Here is a 13,823-nt window from a genome sequence, read left to right as displayed (position 1 = left end):
ATATTTATGGAGTGTCATTGAGTTAGTATTAAAGTTTCGTTAGAAAATTTTAACGTTTGGATGGCTGATTAATTAAAAAGGACTAAATTGAAAATAGCGCAAAATTTGTTAAATTGTGAGTAAATAGCCTAAGTATTTAAAAAGATGGATTTAAAGAGCAATTAGACCCAAAGGTTAATGGCTGGACGGTTTAGGTATGAAATAAGCAAGAAAACAATGTGAACAAGGGGCAAAATTGGAAATAGGATAAAAGTTAATAGTTAAATAATGATGTAATTGAAAAATCTAGGCATTTCTTCATATTTTCTCAGCCAAAACGCCATAGAAGGTCTGGAGAAAGCTGGTTTTCATATTTTTACATCATGTGAGTTTAATTCTTGCTTTTCTTGATAATTTTATGTTTTATGATTTTTACAATTAGGTCCACTTATAGAATTCATTAGTTTTTGATTTTATGGGTGAAATTGGAAGTTACCCTGGATGGATAAGGAATTTTATGATTAATTATTATGAAATTTAAGTTCTAATTTCATATTAAGGTGGTTTTATTAAGTGATTTTGATAGGAAATGATATTTAAGACCTAATTGTGAAAAAGTTGTGAATTGAAGGTTGCTGTTGAAATTAAGAATATAAAAGGTTTTGAAATAGTTTATAATGATAAAATAAAGTGTTAATTGAGAAAAATTAGTTCAATTGATGGGTGAATTGACCAGGGACTAAATTGTGAAAACTGTAAATTTTAGGGTAAAAGTGCCATTTAAAAATTTGAACAGCATAAATTGTGAAGTGAAATAGAAATCAAATAAATGCTAATGAGTAGAAATATTTTATATTATAGATCAAGAATCCAAAGAAGAACGAGGAAAAGAAAAAGTTACGGAATAGTCCCTAAATTTCAATATCTTCTACAAATTAGCCGAGTAAGTTCATATAGTTAAATTTAGATGTTTATTTGTGAATGATTGAAGTATATAATGTGTTATTATATACGAATTTGTTATGGGATTGTGTAGATTTTGTTAAGGAAAGAATAAATGTGGAAATACAAATTAGGAAAAACGCAGGATTAAGTACGTTCGTATCGTGACGTGTGATGAATTGACGGATAAGACCATGGTTGTTCCATGGCAAAGTGTGAAATGTAGGTATGGTATTATCCATCTTGAAACATGAAATATAGGTATGGTATTATCAAATCCATCTTGAGTTAAGAAATGTAGGTATGGCATTTCCCATACCGGAGTTGAAAATGTAGGTATGGTATTTCAATGAGGAAAACCATCTTGAGTTGTGAATCGTGGCATTGAGCAACGACAGGACTCAATTTAAATAAGCCGTTTCCTAATTTGATTATAAGAAATAAAAGAGAAGTGATACAAATGAAAGAGATTGAGTAGTTATTCTTGTTGAGCTCAACTATGTGAATTATTATAACAATAGTTGTGAATCTCGAGAAACTTTAGTAAATGTTTTGGTATTGTTTGGAAATATTATGTTTGGTAAGCATTACTTTTAAACCTATGAACTTACTAAGCTTCAATAAGCTTACTTGTGTGTGTTTAATATTTTTATGTAGATTGACTTGAAGTGAAGTGGGTAGATCGGATCAACACAACAAAGCACACTATCCAGATCAATTCCGGTAGCTTTTGTTTTATGTTTGAAGATTTATATGGCATGTATAGAGTTTAAATGAAATGAAGTAAAGATGTTATAAACTAGTTAACAACATTTTGTACTAAAACAGTTTTTGGTTAGTAGCGATGAGTCCGAGTTTGAAAATTTACCATAAATCATGAAAATCTAATTAGAGGTTGAATAAAATATGAAATTAAATCTTCTTGAATCTAGTTTCACATAGAAGAAATAGTGTAAGCAAAACGCTTTCATATCAGGAGATATTTGAATTTTTGTGAGACAAGGTCAGAGTGATTTTGAACTCCCCTGTTCTGATTTGTAAAAATCATTACAAATTGTAAAAAAATTAATTAGGAGTCGTACTATATATGTATGGATTCCTTATTGAGTCTATCTTTAAGAGAAACAAACAGCTTGGTTATTTCAATTCTGTACATGGAGAAATTTGGTTAAGTAGTGCACGTGGGTCGAGCAATAGAACCTAAAACAGGGGAGACTTTAACTAATAAACTGTACTAATTGGCCCAACCAAAAATTCTAGAAAAAAATTAGTAAGTAGATATATGAGTCTAGATTCGGGAAAAATTTACGGATTTAGATTTTGAGTTTTGTAACTCGAGATATGATTTTTTTTGCGTCTATAACGCAGTTGGACAGCTTGTCTGGAAAGTGTGATATAAATTGTTTGAATTTGTTTAAGTGCTCAAATAAGTTTAGTAATGCCTCGTGCTTGACTCTGGTGACGGTATCGGGTAAATGGGGCGTTACAGAAGGCTCGAGACAGAGGGTCGAGGGGAGGAGGCAAAAACAGCCTTCTTTCAAATGATGAATGAATGGTTCAATCAATACTTAAGAACTAACCTCAGTGCAACAAGTTCAAGTTCCCCTCCGCTCCTCCACCGGTTCCGAGATCCCATAGGTGCAGTCTTGAATCATCGAAAAGGAAAAGCTCCAGTAGATAAAATTTGAAAATATGGGGCCGAAGAATTTCGAGTAGCAGTTGATGATGATTCCGAACGGGCTGAATTCTGGTTAGAAAACACTACTCAGGTTTTGGAGGAATTATCTTGTACACCAAAAGAATGTCTGAAATGTGCTGTCTCACTGCTAAAATACACAACTTATCATTGGTGGAATACTAAAGCTTTAGTTGTTCCAAAAGAAGAAATTACATGGGAGTTCTTTCAGAATGAATTTAAAAAGAAATATATCAGCCATAGGTTCCTTGACCAGAAAAGAAAAGAATTTCTTGAGCTGAAATAGGGCAATAGATTGGTATCTGAGTATGAAAGAGAATTTGTTCGATTGGGTAAATATGCTCGAGAATGGGTACAGTCAAAATCTGAAATGTGCAAACGATTCGAAGAAGGGTTGAATGAAGACATTAAGCTATTGATCAGAATTCTTGAAATTCGAGAGTTTGCTACATTAGCAGAGAGAGCTTATAAAGCAGAAGAATTGAGCAAAGAAAAGAAACAGGCTGAGAGAGGAGCTCGAACTTTTAGTAAAAGACCGATGGGAAAATCTCAGTTTTCTGCTCTAAAGAAATTGAAGAAGTAACAGGATCGTTTTACCTCAGCCACTGGGTATTTGGGTAGAGAGTGAGGTTCTCAACACACTAATCCAAGACCTTCCACTCCATTAGTTACTAGTGTTGGCAGTGTTGGTACCCCTAAGCCGATATGTCATTACTGTAATAAAATCTATTTTGGTGAATGCCAATTTAAGAGTGGGGCTTGTTACCGATGTGGTTCTTTCGACCATTTCCTTAGAGATTGTCCAAAAAGAGGTGAAAAAGAAGCTGAGCAGATATCGAAGCTAAGTAATCCAGTTTCAAGGGGTAAACCACCTTGACTATCTGGTAATGTCAGTGGCAGCCGAAGAGCTACGAAAGATATTACAGGCAGGTCTGAAGCACGAGCACCTGCTAGGACATATGCCATCCGTCCCAGAGAAGATGCCTCAGCACCCGATGTTATTACTGGTACATTTTTTTTACTTGATACTGATATTACTGCATTGATTGATCCCGGTTCTACACATTCATATATATATGTGTTAAACTTGCAATTGTTAAAAATTTATCTGTCGAACCTACTGAATTTGTGGTTAAAGTCTCGAACCCCCTGGGCCAGTCTATGTTGGTGGATAAAATTTGTAAAAATTGTCCACTGATGGTAAGAGGTTATTGTTTTTCGGCTGATTTGATGATTTGATGAATTTGACGTGATATTGGGCATGGATTGGTTAACCCAGCATGATGTAGTAGTAAATTGTAGAAAAAAATATATTGTGCTAAAATGTCAGAATGGTGAGTTGCTCCGAGTTAAATATGATCGACGGAGGATTATCGATGTGATTTCGATAATGGCGACATGCAGGTATGTCAAAAAAGGGTATGATGCTTACTTGGCTTATGTACTCGACTCCAAGGTATCTGAATCAAAGATACAGGCAGTTCCAATAGTATGTGAATTTTTCGATGTGTTTCCAAAGGAATTACCAGGGTTGCCACTAGAAAGAGAAGTGGAATTTTCCATAGATTTGATTCCGGGAACTACTCCGATTTCCATAGTTCCGTACCGGATGACTCCTACTGAATTAAAGGAGTTAAAGACACAGCTGCAAGAGCTTGTTGACAGGGGTTTTGTTCGACTGAGTCATTCAACTTAGGGTGCTCCACTTCTGTTTGTGAAAAAGAAGGACGGGTCTTTAAAACTGTGTATCGACTACTGGCAGCTTAGTAAAGTAACCATAAAGAATAAGTACCCATTACCCTAGATTGATGATTTATTTGATCAGCTGAAAGGTGCTAAAGTATTTTCAAAGATTGATCTTCGATCAGGTTATTATCAGTTACGGGTAAAGCAGTCAGATGTGCCAAAAACAGTCTTCAGAACCAGGTACGGGCATTATGAGTTTCTGGTTATGCCGTTTGGGCTAACTAATGCACCTGCAGTATTTATGGATTTAATGAATCGGATATTCAGACTGTACTTAGACAGATTTATGGTAGTATTCATTAATGATATTTTGGTTTATTCTCGGGATGAAGAAGATTATGCAGAACATTTGAGAATTGTGTTACAAATTCTGCGAGAGAAACAGTTATATGCTAAGTTCAGTAAATGTGAATTTTGACTTCGAGAAGTGGGTTTTCTTGGACACATTGTATCTGCCGAATACATCAGGGTATATCCAAGTAAAATTTCAGCTATTGTCAATTGGAATCCACCAAATAATGTATCTGAAGTTAGAAGTTTCTTGGGTAGTTAGACAGGACAAGTTGAAAGAGCTTCGGTAGTTACACTTTCTGTCTCGCGTAAGAAAGAGAGTTTATAGTGCCATACAAAGAACCTTAGATAAGGGGATTCCTCCCATTGACTGAAGTGAAGAGTCAACCTTCCACACAAGGTAATCTTCTGATAGAGGGGAAGAGGCAGAGCACAACCTGGCACAAGATGCGCTGGGTACATGGATTCTCTATAATAGCTTCTCCAATGACTTGATTATTGCAGAAGGATGTAAAGTTCAAATGGACTGATGAATGTCAACGGAGTTTCAACCGATTGAAAGATCTACTAACGAAAGCACCTGTATTAGTGCAGCTTGAACCGGGTAAGGAATTTGTTATTTACAGCGATGCCTCATTAAATGGTTTAGGTTGTGTCTTGATGCAAGAAGGTAAAGTAATAGCCTATGCTTCAAGACAACTTAAACCACATGAAAGAAATTACCCAGTACATGATCTTGAATTAGCTGTTATTGTATTTGCACTAAAGATATGGCGGCATTATTTGTACGGTGAGAAATGTCATATTTATACTGATCTTGAAATATTTGAGGACACAGAAAGATTTGAATTTGAGACAGCATAGGTGGCTTGAACTGATAAAGGACTATGATTTGATTATTGATTACTATCCGGGTAAAGCTAATGTTGTAGCTGATGCTTTGAGCCAGAAATCTCTGTTTGTTTTACGAGCTATGAATACCCAGTTGTCACTGACTGATGATGGTTCAATCATAGCTGAATTGAGAGCTAAACCGACATTTTTACAGCAAATATGTGAAGCTCAGAAGAATGATGAGAAGTTCTGAGTTAAGCAGACGCAGTGTGAGTCAGGTAATGATTCTGAATTTCAGATCGGTTCTGATGGTTGTTTATTATTTAGAGGTAGGGTATGTATACCTCAGAATTCAGAGCTCATACAGAAGTTTCTACACGAGGCTCATAACAGTACTATGTCTGTACATCCGGGGAGTAATAAAATGTATAATGATCTGAAAAATATGTACTGGTGGTCGGGAATGAAACATGATATCTCTTAGTTTGTATCAAGGGGTTTAATATGTCAGCAAGTTAAAGTTGAACATCAGGTACCTTCGAGGTTACTTCAGCCAATTACTATACCGGAATGGAAATGGGAAAGAACCACTATGGATTTTGTATCGAGGTTACCTTTGTCTCCGAGGAAAAAACATGCTATTTGGGTGATTATTGACCGATTGACAAAGTCAGTGCACTTTATTCCGGTACGTATGGATTATTCTTTAGATAAACTAGCTGAACTGTAACAGCCTAATTTTCAGTGGCATCGAAACGTGATTCAAGATCACTAAATTCGACAAATGAGTAGGAAATATTATTAATTTAGTGAGTATAAGTTAAATGTGAAGTTAGGAAAAATTTTGAAATAGTGAATAGTGTACTAAAAATAAATACTAAAATAATTGGAATAAAAAACGAGGTATCGAGACCTCGAGAATTTAAAATCGAGCCATAAATATTTTTATAAATATTTATAGAGTGTTAATAAGTTAGTATTAAAGTTTCGTCAAGAAATTTTAAAGTTCTGATAGTTAATTGAACAAAAATGACTAAATTGTATCAAATGCAAAATTGTGGAAAATGATTAAATAGCCTAACATTATATCCATTCATACTTTCAAGTAGTATTTAAACATCTTAATTAATTTACATTCATATCATATATCAACTTATATTAACTTAACTAATATATTCATGAGTTGATACAAAACATAGTCACATCAGCTCCTATACATGCCATATAAACCATTTAAAGTATTTATAACAAAATCTACCGGAAAATCGAGATAGTGTGACTTGGCGTGATGATCCGATCCTCGACCCTCCGTTAATCTACAAAGAGAAATAAACATTACAGGTAAGCTAACTATAGCTTAGTAAGTTAAATCGGCTTAAACCATAAACCTTACCAATATTAGTTTCAAAATTCAAATCATATGGACATTTCAAGTAAGTTACTTTCATCCAGTAAATCATAATCTCATTTTAAAAATAATTTACTTAATTGAGCTAAAAATAATGATAACATTATTTACATTTCTTTTTCCACACGTTACAATTACGACTTACTAACTTGTCAATTTAACAAACGACTTACGGATTTGAGTACATCGTGATCTAATACCGAAATCTAAGCTGAAGCACAAAAGTGCTAAGCGGAAGCCAAAGGCTAATCAAGCACATAAGTGCTAAGCAGGCTTAGAAGGCTAATCAAGCTCATCGAGTGAATCGAAACCCCAAAAGGGTTAGCTGAAACTCATATGAGTTAACGGAAGCTCGTAAGAGCTAAGCAGAAAAGTAAACATGAGAGTTCGCAACAAATGTGAATCTCGGTTTACTTGGGTAATTCTGATCAATTCATCTTTTTCACCAAACGATCATACTCATTTCCTGCGTTAGTTCCTCCAATTACTCAGTTCAATTTTGTAACTTTTGTACATGATTTAATTATTTTCAACAATTAACATACATACATAAATATTAATCACCATTCATAAAATAACATTGAAATTTAATAATTTAACCGTACAAACTTACTCGGAACAATTTGCAGTAGTTGTAGAGATTTCTTGAACTATTCCGAAATTTTCTCCTTTCCTCGTTTATCCTCAATTTCTTGATCTATAATATAAAATTTTCACTTATCAGTATTGACTTCACATTCATTCTATTTCACATCCTTAATGTTTATAACCCGCTTACAAGTAACATTATTTGCAATTTTACTATTTACCTATGTATATTCAATGCTGTCCATCCATGTCATAGTCACTAAATTATTTTTATCTTGAGCTACAGAACTCCAAATTAGGATCCGCTAATTTTCACTGAAACTAGACTCACATATCTTCTTATCATAAAATTTTCAGAATTTTTGGTTTAGCCAATAATTACAGTTTATTCTTTAAAGTCACCCCTGTTCTGCTGTCTGGCAGTTCTAACCTTTCTTCACTAAAAATTAATTATCTCTTCATACAGAATTCGGATGATATTCCCGTTTGTTTCTTTTGAAAATAGACGTATTCATAATTCTTGACATATAAATTTAAGTCCATAATTATTTTTATTAAATTTTTTATGATTTTTCAAAGTCAAAACAGGGGAACTCGAATTCATTCTGACCTTGTCTCACAAAATTAATTATATCTCATGATTTACAAATCCTTTGCTTACACCGTTTCTTCTATGAGAAACTAGACTCAATAAGATTTAATTTCATATTTTGTTCATATTCTAATTCGATTCATACAATTTATGGTGATTTTTCAAAGTTAGTCTACTACTGCTGTCTAAACTGTTTTAGTACAAGCTGTTTATTACCATTTTTCCTTTAAGCTTTTAATAAATAACAATTTCGTCCCTACTCAATTAGCCTCTCAATTGAGCTGATTTATCTCAATTAACACTTTATTCTATCACCTTTAACTAGTTTACAACCTTTAGGAATCAAAATTTCAGAAATAGACTTTAATTCTAAACATTTTCACAATTAGGTCCTAAAAATCAATTTCTATTGAAATTACCTAATAGAATCATCTCATAAACAAATTAATGCTTTAATTTCATTCTATTTCATCATAAACTTATAGCAATAAACCATGGTGACTTTCAATTTCATCCATGAAATCAAAAACTAATGAATTTAATAGTAGGACCTAGTTGTAAAAGTCTTAGAAACACAAAAATTACAAGAAAAAGGCAAGGATTAACTCACTTGGTGCAAAAATTATGAAATACCAGCTTATAGAACCCTCCTATGGCGTTTTTAGCTGCTGGAATTGAAGAGAAATGAAGAGAAATCTAGATATTTCCTATTTAGTCCTAACTTTATTTAGTTAATTTTGCAATATTCCAATTTTACCCTTAATTCATCAAATTTCCTGCTATTTAAACCCTCTTTCTTTTATCATTTAAGCTATTTAATCATTCTTCATAAATTTACATTTGTTACAATTTAGTCATTTTTATTCAATTAACCATCGAAACTTTAAAATTTCTTCACGAAACTTTAATACTAACTTATTAACACTTCATAAATATTTATAAAAATATTTATGGCTCGTTTTAAAAATTTTCAAACTCTCGATACCTCATTTTCGATTCTAAATTTTATTTTTTTAATATTTATTTCTAGTACACTATTCGCTATTTCAAAAATTTTCCTAACTTCACATTTAACTTATATTCACTAAATTATTAATATTTTTCTACTCATTTGTCCGATTTAGTGATCTCGAATCACTGTTCCGACACCACTGAAAATTTAGGCTATTACATTTGGGCTTGTTGGGTTTGTTGGGTTTTAATTGTTTTTTAGGATTGGGTTCTAGTATTTCGGCTGTTTTGGGTTTTATAAAAACAATGGACTGTTATTATTTTTAGTTTTTATTTTTATTTTTAAACGGGCCGGGTAATTTTGGCCCATTACAGTTAATATTTTTAATTATTTCAGACAAAATACTAACTAGAGCTGATCATTGGCCGGGCCGAGTTCAAGTAATTAAAATTTTGTGTAAAAAGTGTATATAAATTTCTTTTTAAATTTTATTTTATAATTTGACAACAAGAAAATCAACCTAACTCGAAGCACTGGTGTAACCATACTAGTTTTCCAGGAGTGTTTTATATGTAAAAAGAAAAAAAAGAAAAAGGATGTGTTTTCTCCGCAGCGGCAGTTGCTATATCTACATCTGCTCGTGTTGCGTGTAGAACGGTAGATCACAGTTCATTTCAATTTTAAGCAACCATGGCGGTAAGCTCTTCTACCACACGTTCCGTTTTTTTTCTAGTACAGAAAAAAGAAACGATAACAAGTACTTTACTTTTCTTATAGGACTCTTCAGGGACGACGCTTATGGATCTGATAACGGCAGATCCTGCGCCTGTTCCAGCGGCAGCATCCACAGTGTCTTCTTCATCTGCATCATCGACGACAGCGGCAGCATCTCCTGCTGCCACGCAGCAACAGAATGTGTCGACCAAGACCGCGTTGGGGGAGAAAAAGTCCAAGAGAGCGGCTCTGATGCAGATCCAAAATGATACCATTTCTGTGGCTAAGGCAGCTCTCAACCCCGTCCGTACTAACATTATTTCTCATCAGAAGCAGAAGCAGAAGAAGGTAAGTCAACTCTCTTATCTTCTTTCAATCTCGATCATTCTTAATTAAGGTTCTGAATTGATCTATTTTTCGTAAGTTCCCCCCTCCCAATCTTATTTTTAAATCTGGCTATCGTAGACTTCGAGGTGGCGATAAGTTAGTTTTAAAGCTAGGGTTTATTGTTAAATTCTATTTCTCGTGTTTAGTCAATTTGTATCTGATTTTCAGCCTGTATCATACGCGCAACTTGCGAGGAGTATTCATGAACTAGCTGCTACTTCTGATCAAGTAAATATTGGCTGCTTTTTCTTTTGGATTTTCTTGTCTTTGTTTATTTTGGAGATTCTCTCAGTAATACATTTGTTTTTTCCTCTCATAATTTGGAGAATAGAAAAGTTCTCAGAAGCAACTGGTGCATCATGTGTTTCCCAAACTTGCTGTGTACAATTCTGTTGACCCTTCTTTGGCACCATCTCTTCTCATGGTATGTGTTACTTTTATCTTCTATTCTCTAGTGCTTGTCTAATCCTCTTGGACATTTTAATCAACATTGTTGGAATCTGTTACAATGAGGGTTTGTCTCTTGATTAATTTCTTTTTCATCATACAGCTTGATCAACAATGCGAGGATAGGACAGTCCTTCGTTATGTGTATTATTACTTGGCAAGAATTTTAGCAGATACTGGTTCCCAGGGTTTAAATCCAGGTGGTGGGATCCCCACACCCAACTGGGATGCTTTGGCTGACATTGATGCTGTTGGAGGGGTGACAAGAGCTGATGTTGTACCACGGATTGTTAATCAGCTTACCACAGAGGCCACAAACACTGATGTTGAATGTAAATATGATATTTTCTTAGTTTAGCTCATTATGTGCTTTTGCTTCTTCAAAATTTATATTGTTTAAATCCTTGATATTATATTTTGTTTGTTCGTGGTGAAATTCCTGGTTGATTTTTCTTTAAAAATGTCAGAAGAACAGATGATCTTCTTGCTTTATTGACCATTTTTATTGTTTCTTTCTGTTATAACTTGTTTTTCTGCAAGTTAACCAGTTGTTTTCATGCTGAAATTAGTAGCGGTAAATTTTTTTTGTCTTCCTTATGTTTGACTTTTATTTCTACCACTTTTGAAGTTCATGCAAGAAGACTGCAAGCTCTAAAGGCTCTTACTTATGCTCCTTCGAGCAACATTGAGATTTTGTCCAGATTGTACGAAATTGTCTTTGGCATTCTTGACAAGGTGCGTCCACTGGTTTCTGCATGAACAATGCATCAGCATAATACTGCACTATTTATTTTTATATACGTCAGGCATGGACATTTGAATTCCCTTAGAAAATTGAAATTTCTGTTGTTGGTCAAAAGATAAGAGGGGTGAGTTTTAGGGTTGTTGACCTGCAATGATTGATCACATTATTGCTTTGAGCTATGTGCTGCATGAAAAAAGGATCTGTTATATGTGTTGGTTGGCTGTAAGATGTGGGATGGGGGCTGGTAACTACTTGATTGTAAGAGTGCCAGTAATCAACTTTTGGAGATGCGAACTTGGTTTTGGTCTGATTTCAAATGCAACAATTGTGAGGTCAAGAGAGCTATTATTCTGATTCAGTCAGTGATGTTTGTTTTTCTTTAACTCTTAATATGTTACGAAGGTATTTTATTTTGCTTTCCTATGAATTTAAATCATCTAATTAATAATCCATATGAAATTGAATAGAGATGGTCACTTCACCCTTGCTCTTTTCTTAAAATAAACATATGAAGAATTTTATGCGGGGAGACATCTTTGTCCCAAGGGAAGTAATAGCACATCATGTATGAGTTTATTGTCCTATTTTGGTCCATGCATGCCCTCCACATAGCAGTTTTATCTTTATTTTTGGCCAATCAGAAACATAATTTATTCCTTTCAACCAAGGTGCATTTGGCTAATATGAAATCATTATCATAAAGCATTATGTTGTTTCTATTTCTAAAGTTTGAACGTGAGCAATTTTTGCAGCGTGGTTATAACAATAAATTTTTCCCTTTTTTTTTTAATTATAGAAAATACTATTTTCATTCTCATGTTTCAAAAGACATTTTCTCTTCATAACCACCAAGTGCCTTTATCCTTTTTTTGTTTTCTACGGAACTGATGACTTCCAAGGTGACACTCTGCCACTGGGTTATATCCCTTCCTTGCTCTCTTCAAGAAATAAACTAATCCTAAATCAAAGGATGAAGACCCTTTTGGTCCACACATTGCTAAGACTTTTTGGGGGAAATTTCTCGATCCAAGCTAACTATTGGAAGATTTGAAATGAAAGGAAGTCTCACAAAATTATACTGAGCAATATTTTGCTGGAAATAAAGGAAAATATGATAAGTTTTGAAATATATCTTTTTCATTAGCTAAATAATTTTGACAAGTGTTAACCTTAGGTATGTATGCTTTAACACAAGAGAATTGGGTGGTAGTAAAGAATCTAAGGTTTATTGAGCAATGGTTAAATTTAATGATTTACTATTTCCTTTTTAAGTGATTGATGTTACACCTTTTTTCTTTGTCAACATGAACTATAGCACTTTTTATGCACCTTTGCTTGTTTGAAGGATGTGGGTTAGGTGCCAATGGCAACCACCTCATTGAGGCACCTTTATTAGAGGTGTCTGCCAGGAGTTTTTATTTATTCTTGTTAGGATGTGAAGCCAAGGCTAGCCTAAGTGCATGGAGATTTAACAAAACATGAAATTAAACAAGCTAGAGTTTATGTGCAAACTTGAATCATGATCTTGTCTTTGATCTGTAATTGTTTTGAAATGAAACTGTGCTGAAGGCTTAGACATGATACTGCGGTGATTGAATTTTAATGACCTAGATTAGGTGCTACTTTTTTTTGTAGGAATGTTCATAATATATTTTCCTTTCCGTACAGTCTTTATCATGTTTCTTAATTTGAGGCTTTTGAATTATATTGTTTGCTCTGTGGAAGATGCAATTTTTCTTGCTTTTTTTATATCTGAAAATATTTAACCCCTTTTCATTTGCTTTTTAGGCTAATTTATTTACTTTCTAAATGGTTCTATAAACTTTTATTTTCTTCTTTTAGGTTGGCGATGTCCCGCAAAAGCGTAAAAAAGGCATTTTTGGTGCTAAAGGTGGTGATAAAGAGGTAAGAATATCTTCTTGTGGTTGTGGTTAGTGCTAAAATTTTGGAATGATTCTTGTGAATGATGCACTTTGCTATATTTTGTTCCAAGTGATGATCTTGCATCGCTAGCTTGCCTTTGCCTGTATCCTTTGTTGCTACATGTTTGTTGTAGTTTTTGCATGATGGTGACGTTAATGTTTAGATTCACGAGCCTTTACTAGTTGCATTCTCTAACCCTTTGATTGGATTTTGATAGAATGAGAGAGAATTGTAGAAGCCATATTTCGGTCACAAAATGGTGCCATATTTCAGCCTAGGCTGGGCCTTGGTAGATACAAAAATACTTATTGTATATTCGTTTTAGCTCTTATACTAATTCTAGTGGCATTATAAACCCTGGGTTGAGGAGGGTTATTGAGTTTGCCTTCATTAAATGATTTGTGTTTTCTGTACCTTTCTCTCTTGGTATGCTGTTCTCATTGTTGGAATTCCTTAAATTAAGCAGATTTTCTACCTTAGTTCTAGGAATTTCCTTGTACTATTAGCCATAATCAAATTACTAATTTTTAGGGATAGGCTAATTTCTAGAGATTATTTCCTTTTATTTTTCCTGCTATT

General features: G+C 33.8%; 1 protein-coding gene across 2 annotated transcripts in view; it reads left to right on the top strand.

The window, feature by feature from the left end:
- The first annotated feature begins 9,506 nt into the window (after positions 1-9,506).
- The window catches only part of LOC108466680 (uncharacterized), a 31,301-nt gene continuing 26,984 nt past the window's right edge, over positions 9,507-13,823 (top strand). For both annotated transcript variants that reach the window (XM_017767057.2, XM_017767056.2), the window contains exons 1-7: positions 9,507-9,724; positions 9,806-10,090; positions 10,298-10,357; positions 10,461-10,553; positions 10,680-10,908; positions 11,205-11,311; positions 13,164-13,226. In XM_017767057.2, coding sequence (XP_017622546.1) covers positions 9,719-9,724; positions 9,806-10,090; positions 10,298-10,357; positions 10,461-10,553; positions 10,680-10,908; positions 11,205-11,311; positions 13,164-13,226 — 843 coding nt within the window. In that variant the 5' untranslated portion in view covers positions 9,507-9,718. The remainder of the gene's footprint in view (positions 9,725-9,805; positions 10,091-10,297; positions 10,358-10,460; positions 10,554-10,679; positions 10,909-11,204; positions 11,312-13,163; positions 13,227-13,823) is intronic.

The sequence above is a fragment of the Gossypium arboreum genome, chromosome 5 (assembly GCF_025698485.1).
Source record: "Gossypium arboreum isolate Shixiya-1 chromosome 5, ASM2569848v2, whole genome shotgun sequence".
Classification (NCBI taxonomy): Eukaryota; Viridiplantae; Streptophyta; class Magnoliopsida; order Malvales; family Malvaceae; genus Gossypium; species Gossypium arboreum.
The sequence above is the reverse complement of the archived record's forward strand: the minus strand, read 5'-3'. Positions and strand labels throughout refer to the sequence as shown.